A 16,154-nucleotide genomic window follows, 5' to 3' on the forward strand; every position below is an offset into this window, starting at 1 on the left:
TGACTTTCACTCCTAATTGAGTACTTTTCACTCCTATTTGAGTGATAATGTAACCATTTCTTTTTCGGATTGGTTCACTCCTTCATCGAGTGGTCCGATTTTACCACTCAATGTCATATTCCCGAGTGAATTTCGACCACTCGTCTACCGAGTGATAAAATTATCGGCACTGAAAGCGAGGCGGGAAGCGAGGCAACCAATCACGATGCGTCAAGCGAACGATGAAACTTTCAGTCTTTACCACAATGGCGACCAACGATGTCGAAACATTTCTGCGTGAGCGAGGATTTTCAGATAAAATCATGGAGATTTTCGCAGGTAATACATTTATTTGTAGAATTAGTTGTTCAAAAATAAGTCGGGAGAAGGAAGAACATGAAATTTATTTTCTTTCCGGGCTAATTATTGTATAAATTGCCAATGAAGTGACGGTCTGGTTGTACAGAAATGAACGCATACATTCTATTGCATGTGTCGCTGCGCTGTGCGTGTACTGTATAGCACCACTGCATGGCTAGTAGTAGTATCACTATCAGTGCATGCTTTATCACTATGGTACGTATTTTGCGTGAGATCGCAACATGAATAAATTTTGAGTAATTTATGGTCTTAAATAAATTCTAGAATGATGTGATGATCATGATCATGATGGTGGGATGAGAATAGGTAAACTTGGACTCGCACTTGGCAAGCTTGGCATGCGCATGCTCGGTAACCGTAATGCCTAATGGTACATGCATGACAACATGAATGATCAACTTTACTGTCATGACTGTTACATGAGTCATGATGGTATGAACTTTGCTGCAGAACTTCATGCTGATGCTGCTGGATATTTTTTCATGTGATTAAGCTTTAACTGTTGTCTGATATATAGGTTACTTTTAGAAAGTAAAAAAAAAAGGTCACAGCGGCGCAGCGATAGTCCGATTACTAATTCGTGAACATTTACCTACACGCGTGTAATTTTCGCCCAACACTTTCGCGCACAAGGTCTTATCCAGAGACCTGTCTTTTGAGCGGGCAGTTTCAAAACTGGGCCGGGTGGAAAATTACTGAAGCCGTCTTTGTCAACGGGCATTTTCACAAGCAAGTAAAAAAATAAAAATAAACAAACTAAAAAGTCCCGTTTACGTTTGACTTCGTCTTCAGCTTTTACGACTCAAAATACGGCAAACATCTATCCACATTTATAAAAGTTGTTGTAGTACCGTACTGTACTAAAGTTTAATAAAAATATTTATATTGTGTCCAAAATGTGTGTAGCCTAATCTTGGAATTTTCGCTGTAGTTTAACGTATTAGCGCAGGAGTGCGGGCGCAACCATTGAGCATTGTTACTTTTTAAATATGATTGTAATTATATCCCGTTTTTTTGTGGAGAACCACGATCTCTTCCGGGTTGATAGCGCCCCACACAGTGAAATTTGCGATACTGATTTGCTGATTTCCCGATGCAGAATGGGTTGGACGCGATCAACGGGTGGTTTTGGACAGGTAGTTTTGAAATTCTGGTTAAGACCCTGCTCGCGCACAATGCTATATCTGGCGACGTGACCTATTTTCTATTTATTAGGGCCTACTTAATCTCGTTGACATGGTGATCTCTGCGAGGTACGCGATGTGAGTGTTTTTAGATGTTCACGAATTAGTAAATCAGACTATAGTTAAACTAAGTCGTGCAGGGTTTCTCGAAATTTTTTTTTTCAAACAACGCAACCTTACTCCTACACCGGACATGCGATTCGGCCAAAACTTTGTGTACATGTTCAGGTGTTCCACCATCTATACAGTGTCACTGTCGGGTCACTTTCATAAATCACGTATCAAAATTCACAGCGAGTCGTGCAGGGTTTCTCGAAAATTATGTTTGTCGAAATTTATTTTTCACTGTTTTTTTTCACTTTTCCACTTTCCTTTTGGATTAAATATATTAATAAAAGATTGCGTTCTTACAAAATTATTTTTTAATTTTTTGTTTGGCCATATTAATAAAAAATGCTTTTAATGCTATGTTTGTCAAAATTTATTTTTCAATTCATTTTGAATTTTTATTGAAATTTATCATTTTATTTTGTTTTTCCATAAAATACATTAAAATTGTTAATCGAAATCTATTTTAATTTTAGGGTTGAAGCTAGTCCAACAAAATGGACCTGATTTTTTTCAAAAATCTGACATTGTTAGTTTCGTATTGACCATGTATTATTGAAATCATTAAATCTCGGACAAAAACATGAGCATTTGAGCGCTGTGAGTGCGTACCATAGCGCACCACACAAGCACTTAGCCACGCAGTGAATGCATGACCGACCTTCCAATACGACCAATCACATCGTTGTGCATCGATCGCTCTGACAAGTAACTGCCAATCAACAGGCGCGTTGACCCTTCCGCATTACATAACACTGCCAGATTTATTTATGCGAGATTTAATTATTTCAATAATAGTTCATCATGTAGTGGTTCTACTGGGGTGCGTAGTCAAGTAAGCGGACCTATTTAGGGTGTTGTCAGTGGTCGATTTACCACCTGCACAAATGCAGGTGATTTTGATTCTGTGCAGGTAACTTTTCAAGACTTACATGTACATGTGCAGGCAGAATTTTGGCCCTAAAGACAGTTGGGATGAGATTAAAGGCTGAGAAACATGTACCTCTCAATTGATGTTAAAGGTGCCCGGTCCGATCAATCCAATTTTTTTTTCAGATTTTTTTCAAACCTTCTGAAATTTTGGTATCAGAAGAAAGCTCATAATTAGCTTATAACCCCTTGTAAATTTTACAGCTGAAATATGTACCATTTTGAAGTTTTTAATAAGACATACATGTATGTTTTTTGTAGGCAGTTGCAATATAGGCCTATACGTAATCTCTTCATACATCCAAACGGTTTGACCGATTTGACTGAAATTTGAAACCAAGATCTTTTGGGTGACGATGCATCATTTGAAAATAAATCCATTCAGAGAAATCGGACCGAGCTTACAAAATTACACCAGTTTCCACTTTTCGTCCAGGCAGAATTCAGAAAAGTTTCTTTTATGTTTGAAGACATAATTCTGTGCAGGTAAGATTACCTAAAAAGCTATGTTACCTGCACAAATGCAAGTAACTTTTTCTGGTAAATTAAACACTGGGTGTAGTCCAACAAAATGGACCAGATTTTTTTCAAAAGTCTTTTATCAGTTTCACACGTGCATCATATATGGGTAAAGTCAAAAATAATGGCACCGTTTGGTTTTTGATGCCTGCTATGCAAATGAAAAAGACCAGCAAAGAAATTCATCTTTCAAAAATTGTGTTATGATTTTCTCTTTAACCACAGCAATTTGTAGTGTCATAGCTGTCATGTAAAAATAATATGCCCAATTTTCTTCCCCATATGGTCAGGAGTGTTACACTTTAGTGTGACAAGAAAAGAGGTACTTGTTTTTTAATCATGCACTGTAAAAAATATACAAGTTGCAAAAGTGTTGCATGGGTTTTCATGGCATTTTGTGAAGTGTCTGCTATTATTAAGTACCAAATTCTTTCATATTAGTCGCTTAATAGTCTACTTAGGAACATGTGAAAATTACATGGTGCGAAAAATAAAATGTTCCAAAGATCACTTCTCACCAGATTGTGTAGCATTGTAAGGTTATGATGACAGTAATAAAAAATTTCAGTCTGTTTAAAGTAAAAGCAACATTTGGGCCAAACTTGGAAAAAATAAAACTTGCATGATGTCAAAGCCGTTTTCTTTTGAGAGTGGGTTGAAAAGAGAAATTCTGTCTCGTCAGGAGTGTTACATCAGAATTCAACTTGATTTATTTCATACACCAAGTTGGCAATATTCATACATTACTTTTTATTTTATTAGTGCATTGGGATAGGAACTCAAAAACAAGAAAAATATTAATAATAAATAAAATCTTCAGCCATTGGACTTTTCCCACAAAACACACCTGGCTCAATTTACACCCAATACTGCCTTCGTAGAGTAGGCCTACTTTTACATGAATTTTTATATCTTTGTTTATTTGGCAGTTTCACGAAGATGGAATACACTTACAACATATAAGATGTAGCAGATGAGAGACAGCACAACTTTGAAAGCAGTACAACCACTTTGTACTAAATATTGAACATGGAAAATGGCTGTTGTATGCTTCAAATGCAAAAATCAATTTATTAACACTAGGAAGTTGGCACTGCATCTACGAGTTTTTCATCAATTAACTAGCCGTGAAAAATACATTTGCTATCAAGGTGGTTGTCGGCAGTCATTTGTATTGTTAAATTCATTTTTAAAACACATTAATCGGCATCACAAACATGTTATTGAACCACAGCCAGTTATTGAACCACAGCCAGTCATTGAAAATGATGATGATGTGAATCCTGGTGAAAATGTGGACGTGGATGACAATGATGGCGTTGATACTGATACAGATTCTACTCCTAGCGATGTTGAAGATGTGCCAGATACTTGTGCACTAGACCCAGAACTGATTAAGAAGGATGCAGCTTCTTTCATTTTGCATATGAGGGGTACAGCAACAACTACATTAACATCAGTGAATAAATACATAGATGCTACAGAATCATTGGTAGCTGATAATGTAAGAGCACTGAAGCAACAAGTAACTGATTTATTTCAGAGGAACAATATAGACTTTGATTCAGATGATGTCCAGGGTGTTTTGTCGAATTTTAATAGTGTTTCAAATCCATTTGAAGGATTAAAAACTATAGATCAGCAAAACAAATACTTCCGTGAGAACTGCAACTTTGTTCCTCCCGAAACATTGTCACTGCCAGGAAGTAGGTATGATCAGCATGTAGACAGGACCACCAGCACACACAAGCAGAACCTTGTTACTGAGACTTTCCAATATGTACCCATTACAAAGACTTTACAGGCAATTCTCTCTACAGCTTCTTTGCGAACTCTGATAGAAAATGAACAGAGAAGTGAAGATGGGTTTTTGGCTGGTTACAAAGATGGACAGCAGTATACTGAGCATGGCATGTTTAATGGACACCCAAACACAATAAGAATCACTCTCTATTATGATGGCGTGAGGTGGCTAATCCTCTTGGTTCCAAGCGAGTGATCCATAAGCAAGGCATCTTTTATTTTAGCATTGATAATCTTCCTAAGTTGTTCAATAGAGATATGAAATCTATTCATTTACTTGCACTTTGTCATACTCTTGATTTGAGCAAAAATGGGTTCGAAGCTGTTTTAAGGCCGTTTATAAGAGAGATGGAAAAACTAGAATCTGATGAAGGAGTCATGCTCGAGGTGAAAGGATATGGACCTCTTTGCGTCCGTGCTGCTCTCACAAATGTTGTTGGTGACACACTTGCGGTGCACGCAGTGTTCAATCTTCTCTCTCCATCTGCAAGGCACTTCTGTAGACAATGTTTGTGTGATAGAGAGACAGCTCAAGAGCACTTTATTGAGGATGACTTTGAGATGCGCAGCATAGAAGCACATGATGAACATGCAGCGGAGGCTGTTCAAATGCCTCGTGGGAATTCAGATACTGGTGTTAGAGGATACTGTTGCGTGAATGACCTTCGCTACTTCCATAATGCATCAAATTTCAATTTTGATGTGATGCATGATATTTTTGAGGGAGTTGGTGCTTTTGAGGCTAAACTGATTCTGAGACAGTTGTTAGTTGAAGATGGAATTATGACTATTAATGAATTCAATGAAAGGTTAAGAAGCTTTGCCTATCCTTTCATCGACAGAAAGAATAAACCAATTAACTGTAAATGTGAACAGAGTGGGATTATTGAATGACAGCGACCACAAACTTGGACAGAAGGCAGCACAAATGGCTTGCCTCCTTAGGATGCTTCCATTTCTTATTGGTGACAAGGTACCAGTTGGAAATGCATATTATGAACTATTGCTGCTTTTGTTGAGATGCCTTGATATTATTTTAGCTGTACCTGTTCACAGATCACCGTCTTTTACCTGAAGCACTTGATATGTGAGCACCATACCCATTTCAAAGAGATATTCCCAGACAGAAACCTAATCAACAAGCACCATCATATGATACATTATGCTACATGCATTCTAAAAGCAGGTCCGTTGGCAAATGCAACTTGCTTCAAGTTTGAAGCCAAAAATGGTTTCATCAAGAGAATTGGTCATGTTAATCAAAACTTCAAGAACATATCTAAATCAGCTGCATCAAAATTCAAATACATCATTGTGCTACCTGGCAAAGTGGAATAGAGACCAGATTTGAGTGTTCAAGTGGCGACATTGTCGAAGTAGAAAGCCTAGAAGGTGGTCAGCTTGTACAGGACCTGCAGCCAGATGTAACCGAAGTATTTGTGGCCCATGAAGTAGTGATATTTGGAACAGCATATCGTCCTAATTTGTATGTAATAGTTGATGTATTGGATGATGATGAACATGCACATGTACCGGTTTTTTGGTGTTTTACATCAATTTTAGTTGGACTTCAGGGTGAACAAGATCAGGCTCACTTTGTAATCAAGAAGTGTACCACTGGAGAATTTGTGCCTCACTACCATGCCTACACTGTTATCATTGATGACCCCCCTGTACATAGCCTAGTGAAAGCCAGTGAACTCCATGATCATCTTCCCCATTCAGCATTAAGAAGTTTCGATGAGCATGACGGAAACTACTATATTCCTCTGAGATATCTTGTGTACTAATTCTGGATGGATCAACTCACAATTCTACCTAATTGACAAAAAGGTACAAATTTTCATTACACAGATACATGCCTGGAAATAGGAGTGGGCTATGCTGGGGTCAAATTTAGTTTTGCTCCATTAACATTTTTGAATTCTACTTGACCTATCTCAACATGAAATGACAAAATTTTGAAGGATTTTGCACCAAAAAGCAGTAGTTTCACAAGAAAAAAATGTGCAGCACCCTCTTGTGTCACCAGGCCAAAAATTTTGTCATTTCATGTTGAGATAGGTCAATTTGTTTAAAAACTGTTAACCGAAAAAGCGAAAAAACATTTTTGCCCCGTATAGCCCACTCCTACTGGAAAAAAATGTTTAATTTGGGAAGCTCATTCCTAGGAAGCTTTTGTGTTCAGAAGGAAAATTTAGGCATACAAATAAACAAATTTTAGAGGGAAGTTTGTATACACGCACATTCCCAGGAAATTTTACATTTTCTTTCAGGCGTGATGGATGCCTAGTATCAGAATAACTAAATGTTAAGTTTTGCTGCTTTGTTTTTCTTTCCCTGTCAGACCTGAGGAGCTCAAACTTAGTGTACTCCTTGAAGCTCTCTTTCAATTAGATATGTTATGGACAGCAGTTTATGGACTCGGAGCTCACAATTATTGTAAATTGAGCTTAATGAGCTTAGAAAACTCAGGAGAGTGATAAAACAAAAATTGTTTTCAGGTTGGGTATCGAACCTTTATTTTTGTCAAAACAACTTTCTGCACTCAATTTTGCTTGAAGTGCAGTGTAAATTAACATTTTTGGACACAATGTAGTCCACTTTAGAACAGCATGGAAGTTTTCCACTATGAAAAAGGTTATTGGATGGGTACAGCCTTGTCACATTTGATGGGTGACAACAAATATGAATATAAGTATAGTAACTCAGGTGGGATTTTTATGCTAAATACATAATTCATTGCCATTGGTCAGTATAGATTCTGTGAGGTTTTATATTTAACTTTATCAATTTTTATTTTCAGCTAATGGTGTGGATACAACAGAAGTTCTCAACTCCATAGATGAGAGCGACTTGAAGGAGTTTGGACTAAATTTTGGTGAGAGGAGAAAGCTAGCACTTGCAATAGATGGGAGAAAAGTTGAAGCAGTATCATCCACACATGCAGTAGATGGTTCTCAAGAAGCTTCTGCAGGAGGCACTGCACTTTCCCAGATTTCCAACACAGCAGGCAACAATACAGCATCTCAGGTAAAATATTTGTACAAGCTAGAACTTAGGGCAAGTAGTCTGTGTGACTCTGATATGTGTGCATGTGCGGGTACTTGTACAATACCCCACAGTAACTATACAGTTTTATATACCTCATTTAAAGATTCCTAGCATCTGATTGGTTAAAAGCGCAGGCATAATCTAACTAAGTCGAAAGCAAGACAAATTTAATATTCCCAGGGCCATTTTTTTGCAATGCCCGAGGCATATTACTGCGAGTGTTGCGTTTTTCACGTAAAGCCATCATCACGCACGTCGCACGCATTTGTTAAATCGGTACTTTCAACCAAAAATATGACTAGAATCTTTAAATTTGGTACATATAAAACAAATATTGACTATACTTTTAATTGAGTCATGGTTAAATTATAGGCCCAAGGTGATCTCAAAACCATACTGTGCCCTCAGTCAATATTTGTATACCATACATTATGCATCCATCATTGTCAGGGTTGTGACTATAGGGCTAGGCTAACTTTAAAGCCAGTTAATTTGGAGGTGAGCATAGTGAGTAAAGGCGAGCGGAGCGCAGTGCTTCCAGCAATGGGTGCATGCAAGTAGTAGTTTCATGATGCAAGCAATGTTATGGATGATAGGAATCCCATATTTTGTGTTCAAGGATTTTATAGTAAATAAACAATAATAAAAAGAATTTTTTAGTAATAACTTGGCATCTAGTTGAAAAAAGTACTGGTGGCCATTGTCTGAACATTGTCAGAGCTGGTTGGGATTTTTGAGAACTGGCTTGTGCCGACCATCTGGTCACAACCCTGATCATTGTAAATTTTACCAGCATGTAAATGTAGGTGTTGGTTCTATGTGTATCAAGATGGCTTGATGTAAATCCCCAACCCTTTGTATTTACTTATTTTTTAATTACAGGGTTTTCAAGTTGCTGAGATTATGAAGGGGACCCAAAGGGTAAAGATATAATTCAGCAGCTGGAAGGAGGAAGCGATGTCTGGACAGGAACTGGTTTCCTTGAGAAAGCTTGTGGTAAAAATCCTTACAAAGCACTTGACAGAAAGCTGGAGATCTGTAAGTATCCATAATACTTATCAAGTTGATAGTCAATTTACTCATGATTTGCTTTCCACTAACATCCTACCATGATGGGGTACACAGATTGTAACATTTATATTAGCCAATTCTGTGCATGAAAATTTTGTAATTCAACACCATGAAATTGGCTAACTATTTATGCACGCGAACAGTTTAGTAATGGAGGGAGGACTGGGATGTATGAAATATGGAGGCTTTGTGATTGAAACTTGAACCACAGAATGGCTTAGTACTAATTAACTTGTATATTTCTTTAGGTACCCCAGAACTCAAGAAAAGGAGGCAATGGCAAAGGCGTTGGTGACAGAATTTCCATGTTTCAAAGATCGTACACCTGGATGTAAAGGCTATGTGAGTACAGGTATTAACCAAATGCAAACATACATTCTTAGTACTATAGACCATTTGACACATGGTGTTTATAAACAAAGGCAGGAACTTGAACTTCACAATCTTGTATTGTCATCATGGCAGGCTGGGAAATAAGAAGCGCGGACCAGGGGCTACTTTGTAAAAAATATAGCCCCTGGTTCACGGGGTTTTACAGGGAACGAGGGGCTATTTTCAATGAACCAGGGGCTAGTCAATGGATGGAAAAAATTGTTGTGTACTTTTTGATACCTCACTCAATCAGGCTTGGAAATAAGAAGCGCCGGACCAGGGCTACTTGGTAAAAAATAGCCCCTGGTTCACAGGGTTTTACAGGGAACCAGGGGCTATTTTAATGAACCAGGGCTAACGGCCCTGGCCCCTATTTACTGTTCCCAGCCTGCATCATGGATGGCGCTAGTTTCAATAGTACGGCCCTTACAATGCACAGCCATATTGCAGGGCAAGACAGGGAAAATGCTGGGCATTAACATCACAGGTCATCAATTGGTCTATAGCCTATAATTTTACCCTGATAAAGATTCAAAATTCTTGTAGTTTCCCTGTTATAACAAAGCTGGTAATACCATATTAGGTCATATTGATTGGTTGTGGGAGATTTAAACATTCTATTAATCAAATTGATGTTCATACTCATAAACTTCGCCATATCAACCATTATGTGTACATGTAGCAACAAGCTACTTCAACTATCATGAAATAGGAGCATTGTATAGGCTGGTTAACAATTAAGTTAATCCAAATATTTGAAAGTTGACAGTGACCTGGTGTGTGTACGCATGCGTTATGGTATTTTGCAATGCTCATCCGTTCAGAGTCTGTGCCTCTTTTAGTCCATCTTTTCTGTGGTCTTTCTCTGGGACTGTTGCTGTGTATTAAGTGAAGGCCACATTTGGTAAATATGTGTGAGAGTTCCTCTTTTAACTTGTTCAATGGTGATTAAAGATTTCCCTTCAGTTTTAGGTTCAGTTTTCCTCTTCTATATACCGGTTTTTGTTAATATTAATCGCACCAGGCGTGATTTTTTATTTTTTTCGATTGGAGGTGTTTATTACAATTTTGGTAGCAACAAGTTGTTTTGTGGGTGCCAATAAAGGATATAAGTGCTTTGTAGAATTGGGGGTGGGGCGCTTTTTATTAGGGTTTTGGTAGCCAAATTTAGAGGGGGTGTTTTTTAGGGGGGAGGGGTTTAAAACAGGAAATATGATATGCTCCGTACTATAACAAGTACTATTTTACAGGTGAGGTGACTAACTTTGGAATTAAAAGTGCTCAAACCCATTACAGGTGAGCGTAGAAACAAATTCAAAGTATAGACCTCTGGAAAAGGCAACCGTTACTACTAGTTTCACGACATACCCTCACTTACGATCATTGGGTATACCGATCATCATATATATGCTCCGTACTATATCTGTAAGATACCTCATACTACATGTAAATCGTCCGTATTCCATAGTGGCGTATAGTGAGGCGCCAGTGAATAAACAACTTTTCGAGAAAATCGGGTTTGAAGAAATGCCAATTTAAAATCGAGTTGTGTAAATCAGACATTCATTATATTTTGTAAATGATGTGAAATTTCTGTAGTAAACTAAATAGATTTTATTGTTATATATTTTCAAAAGAAATAAATACATACTATTGCTGGCAAACTGACAATAAAACTATCGTCACTATGGAAAGCGAACAAAAGCATAATACCCTAACCTTACGTTAACCGTGCGCCACCTCGGTCGCCGTGTAATCCCTATGGCGTTACTTTTCATCGTTAAGTATTCCATAGTGGCGTATAGGTCCGATCGCGCACGCCACTATGACATACGATGTTTTTCATTTTGCCGATATTTCATAATTATAAAATGTGTATAAAAAGTAGGCGTATGGTCGATACGCCACTATGGAATACAAAAAATGTCACTTTGTAACTATCATACATTTAATTAATTAATTACTAATTAATTAGCTAATTATGACTGATGAGACTTAGAAAAATGAAAGAGAACATCATTAAAACGTATGTGCCAATTTTCAAAAAAATGACCAAAAATCACTATACGCCACTATGGAATACAGCCGACGATGTGAGAGAATTCATATTTTCCCAATATCTTGTTCAGAGGTTTCCATTTTCTTCTGTGCTCACCCACACCCCTGAATAAAGGAAATTCTGTAATTTTCAATTCTATGATTGGCACTTCAGTAAAACCTGTCACAGAACTTACCAAGAGAAATAAAAAATCTTACAAATTTGCAACTTCTCATATTTTCTTATCTTTGAAGGAGCTGTTCTTTAGCGAGGGAGAAGGCTTTATAGAATGGAGACTAAAAACAATGCGTCAGAGTGAGAAACGTGCAGGAGGTCCTAGCAATACAAGTCAACTCAAGAAAAAAAAACAAAAATGACACAGATGACAATGAAACAGAACAGTGCTCAGCAGAGGTACTGGAGCAGGTGGGTGCTATACAGTTTTGTGACAATTTTAGCTCTTCAAAAGATTTAGTGCACCTCTTGTAAATGTAACATAGCATACGTTAATAATTAAAAGGGGTTGAATTATTCAGCTTCAACATAGTCAATATCATACTTTTGATCACAAACTTGGCTCTTGTGTTGTGATATCTTTTGAAGAAAAACTTCATTTCTTTCATTATTTTCCAGCATATCCAAGTCAGTTTTATAATTATAAACATCAAAAATTTATCATTTAGAGGACACATTCTTTGATGACATAAGAAGCAAAGCACCAGGTACTAATTTAGATATCAATGTATAGAGGTGACCACAGCTACCCATAGATAAGATAGCAGTCATGAGCTTAGTGCTTTATGTAATTATAACAGATGTAAGGGCGTGGCATCACCCACTGTAATGCCCATCCACCTTGGACATCCAGATAAAATACACAGGTGGATAAAAATAAAGTCGTGTGCATTTCTCATGTTGTAAGTTAGGTAATCTTATATGTGTTTTTTTTTCTTCCACAAGATGGAGTGGCTGAAATACCACCCTCCAACGAGGAGAATTAGTCCCCAAATTAAAGCGAACTTGAAAGCCACGTTCTTCTACCGCAGATCAAAACTAGTAAAGGAGGCACCTTCTATCACAAACCAACTTGCAGAAATGCCAAGATTCAGAGACAGTCCTGACCTGGTTAGTATTTAAATGGAGATCACGATCTGTCTCATGAATACAAACAAACAGTATCAACATGTGTGTAGGGTTTTTTTTAAAGCTTTTTCCTGCAGGGTTAGAATTCGACTTTATGAATTCAAAATACTGTTTACCTGTTCATAGTCCATCACGATAGACTCGCGAGATCCATTGACTTTCACCAAACCTTGCCTTGAAAAATCAAGGCAAGTGTAATGTGAAACCAGGCCCAAACTCATGATATGACCATCTGGGGATCTGAAAAATCCCAGATGTTAGACTGGGCATGGATTAGGTTTGGAAATTCACCAGTCAGGACCGGCGGGTTTGCAGTAAAATCAGGCCATCTAGATGGACTACATGTTCATGATTCTAAACCTAAACATGTTATGACCGTCATCTGAAGGAGTGCAAACATAAGTTCCCCCTTCCAAAAAAAATGTTCCTATGTGACATATACATAGCATGGCTTGATACATTCCATAGGTTCTTAAGGTATTATGGTTTAAATTATTGATAAAGAGGTTTACCAGTTTTCAGGGTACTTCCTGATTTTCAGAGATTTTGCTTTGTTTATTCTTGCCCAAAGTAATTTATCAGCGGACAATATAAGCATGATGTATTTTAAATTAATTCACTTTTCAATTTTCATGTTTCAGATTAACTTTGAGTTTGACATGTTGACCCCCGGTTGTGGTTCAAAAATGTTGGTGAAGTGGAACCCTTACTTTAGACCCAAGCTAACACAGTTATCAGAGGAAGCTGCGAGGTTCAGTAAGTAAACATGAAATTTGAACATATGCATTTTAACAGCAAAGCGTTGTAGAGTTAATAAACTTGCTTAAATATAGATATTTTATAGAGCTTGTTGAGCTCCACAATAATCAGAAATCTGAGCTTGATCAGAGTAGCGGCTCAAAAGTTATGGCAATTTGAGTGTCAAAAATATGACAAAATTGAAGCCTACTCTTCTTATGTATTGTATTGTTGTTGTTGTTTTTTTGACCCCCTAGCAAACTTGACAATGTATGCAAAAAATGTAATTAATTTTCACACAATTTTTTTTAAAAGTTCATGCAAAAGTACTGTTACATTGGGAATAGTGTTAGGGTGAAAGATAGGTGTGCAGGTATAAGAGCATCATTCCTTATTATTATTATTAATTTATTTCATATTTCGAACTTTAAATTATTTTGGCTAAAAAATGACTTGAATATTGGTCTAAATCTTGCTGTTACAGATGATCTGGATGTGTTTAAATTTCTCCTGAAGAAACTTCCAACAGTGACCGCCAAAGGGTTGAAGAGCAAAGGATATGATGTGTTTTCATTCATAATGCAACGTAGACAAGTAAGTTACTCTTGAATCTAGATATATGTTCAGACTTATTTCCAATGGGGTCCATTTTGACAAAAGGTTGCAGAGCATGGCGCAGCAAAGAAAAACAATGGAAATAAGTCTTCACATGTTCAAATTTGTGCGGCAGTTTCTCTCTCATGGCAAAATTCTTAACAGCTCTCTTGAAGACCTCTCTCTTTACTTTGAATGCAATTAATTGATTGATATATGTTCCAGTCACAGATGGCATTGTAAAAGGTGTTAGAAGCAATGCCTTTGACACAAGGAACAATAAAGTTGTGAGCATTTTAGACTGAGTGCAATGAGAGTGAATCTGGGCAAAACTGGTAAATTGATGTCTCAAATGTAGCACGGTACTGGCATTGTGGAAATGAAATGGACATTATTGAGTCTGAGTTGACAAGCATCACATTGCTGGCAGGTAGTAGTAAGTAATCTTGATATTCAGGGTTCTAGCCACTCAGGAAATCAAAATCCTGAAAAGAAAATGTCGTTTTTGAGAAAGTAAGTTTGTGTAACTGATTTGAGTTTGATTTTTGCCATTTAAGGTGGTACGACACCCCTGGGCCTTATTTTTAAAGACTTTTTGCATTTTCTCAAAAGCCAAAGCAACTTTGGACAAAATGTCATATGGATTTGATTAGAAATGTTCCAAGGTTCTCTAAAATTGCAATTAAATTTCAGTACAGACAACTGTTGTGGAGTTGCAGTCAAAATGCGAGAAAATCAATATTTGATCCATAAATCAATAACTACTTGTCTTGAGTTACTAATTTTCCAGTGCAGAGATCGGATTCCTTGCCGTTGCCCCTATAATATACATATCTTACTTGTCATCAAGGTGCTATAAATTTTGAGAAAAATGCATAAATAGTCACAAAATTGGTCAGGGGTGTTGTACCCCTTAACAAAAGTACTCCTTTGCTTGTAAGTTTTGATTGCAGTAACTGAATTTTACCAAATAAGGAGCTGCTGACTCGGACTCATTATCTTAACCCTGACATGTTGCTGTTTTCTTGCAATAAGCCCCCCCAAAAAAAAAAAAAAAAGATATGTCTCAGCTTCTGTGGGTCCAAAACCCTAAGTGCTATGCAATTTTGTAAGTATTTATTTTAGTCCAAAAAGGCTATGCACTTTGCGGAAATTCTTTTTATATTGTAGAATTAGGCCTCTTTTTTTTATTCTGGCTGCTTCAAGCAGCCAACTTTCCTAATATTTTTCTTAATGATTTTAAAAACTCAAAAACCTAAAAAGAAATGCTGAATTTTTTAATTCAGTGGGAGGCTGAGACATTTAATTTTTGGCCTAAGCCACAAAAGTATGTTAAGTTTAATGGGACAATGTCACAGAAAATTGGGGGAACTTGTCTCTTCAAGTGAAATAAAGAGAACCTTGATAACATGATGATATCAAACCGACCATGGCGGTCAGATTGTTACTTGTTTTCAAGCCCTAATGTAAGTATTTATCTTATCTTTTCAGACTGGGACAGATGTTGAAGCCTTTGCAAAAACCAAAGATGTGATCTATGCACAGCCCTTCATTCTCGCACTGGGTGATGAAAATGGCAACCCAACTGAATATTTCATTATTGTAGACAACACATCAATTCCAGGAGGGACAAATGCTGTAGAGGCATTTGATCGCCTGTACAAAGTACATTACGTGTTCAACGTGCACTTTGCAAAACCAGTTCTCACATTCTTCAATTTTTTTGACGGGCTGGTTTACGGAGTAAGCAAGAACATTAGGCCCTACGGTAAGGGAGCTCTACTCCCAGATGATGCAAGAGCCTCAACAAAAAGAAGCTTAGATCTGGTTTTGTGGTTGTTTGACATGGGATGATGTACTTGTTATGATTCTACGAGGTATCTTGATTGTGGCTTCTTCTGTATCAAATCAACCGATGGTTTACGGGTCACTTCTCAGATTTGGCTGAAATTCATTTCTATAAAATTCATACATGACACTGTTGGCAGGGCACCCTTTTTAAAGGGTGCCACTTGGAAATTTGGAAAATCCTTAAAAGGGTGGGGTTTAAACTTTGTTGGTAAAAGGGTGGATTGATATAAAGGGTGGGAGTAAAATAAAAAGGGTGGGAGTGCCAGCTTACAATATATTTTCATTGAATGATAAAATCATCCTAGTTTCCAAGAATAAGTGCCAAACCACAAGAATAAGTGCCAAACCACTGCCAGCAAACCATATCGCAAGATAAAATTCCATTTGAT

General features: G+C 37.3%; 2 protein-coding genes and 1 long non-coding RNA gene across 3 annotated transcripts; all 3 read left to right on the forward strand.

Moving 5' to 3' along the window:
* The first annotated feature begins 215 nt into the window (after positions 1-215).
* On the forward strand, positions 216-8,891 carry LOC140156550 (uncharacterized). Its single transcript, XM_072179489.1, has 3 exons — positions 216-318; positions 7,711-7,937; positions 8,841-8,891. Exons 1-3 carry the CDS (start codon positions 222-224, stop codon positions 8,889-8,891), a joined length of 375 nt encoding a protein of 124 aa, XP_072035590.1. The 5' UTR covers positions 216-221.
* A 65-nt stretch (positions 8,892-8,956) lies between these two features.
* LOC140156616 (uncharacterized) lies at positions 8,957-12,432 on the forward strand. The gene is made up of 4 exons (XR_011859570.1): positions 8,957-8,996; positions 9,278-9,371; positions 11,694-11,865; positions 12,400-12,432. It is a non-coding gene; the product is annotated as an uncharacterized lncRNA (long non-coding RNA).
* Positions 12,433-12,448: 16 nt separating this feature from the next.
* LOC140156615 (uncharacterized) lies at positions 12,449-15,976 on the forward strand. Its single transcript, XM_072179549.1, has 4 exons — positions 12,449-12,564; positions 13,224-13,338; positions 13,805-13,914; positions 15,406-15,976. The coding sequence occupies exons 1-4, from the start codon at positions 12,535-12,537 to the stop codon at positions 15,766-15,768; spliced, it is 618 nt and encodes a 205-aa protein (XP_072035650.1). The 5' UTR covers positions 12,449-12,534; the 3' UTR covers positions 15,769-15,976.
* The last annotated feature ends 178 nt before the right edge of the window (positions 15,977-16,154 follow it).

This window comes from Amphiura filiformis, chromosome 7, assembly GCF_039555335.1.
Source record: "Amphiura filiformis chromosome 7, Afil_fr2py, whole genome shotgun sequence".
NCBI classification, from domain to species: Eukaryota; Metazoa; Echinodermata; class Ophiuroidea; order Amphilepidida; family Amphiuridae; genus Amphiura; species Amphiura filiformis.

Excerpts from the sequence above, each read along its gene's own strand:
- LOC140156550 (XM_072179489.1), top strand. The coding sequence starts at position 222 with ATGAAACTTTCAGTCTTTACCACAATGGCGACCAACGATGTCGAAACA. Across the intron at positions 319-7,710 it reads AATCATGGAGATTTTCGCAG|CTAATGGTGTGGATACAACA; the intron begins GTAATACATTTA and ends TTTTATTTTCAG. Across the intron at positions 7,938-8,840 it reads GCAACAATACAGCATCTCAG|GGTTTTCAAGTTGCTGAGAT; the intron begins GTAAAATATTTG and ends TTTTAATTACAG.
- LOC140156615 (XM_072179549.1), top strand. The coding sequence starts at position 12,535 with ATGCCAAGATTCAGAGACAGTCCTGACCTG. Across the intron at positions 12,565-13,223 it reads TCAGAGACAGTCCTGACCTG|ATTAACTTTGAGTTTGACAT; the intron begins GTTAGTATTTAA and ends TTCATGTTTCAG. Across the intron at positions 13,339-13,804 it reads AGAGGAAGCTGCGAGGTTCA|ATGATCTGGATGTGTTTAAA; the intron begins GTAAGTAAACAT and ends TTGCTGTTACAG.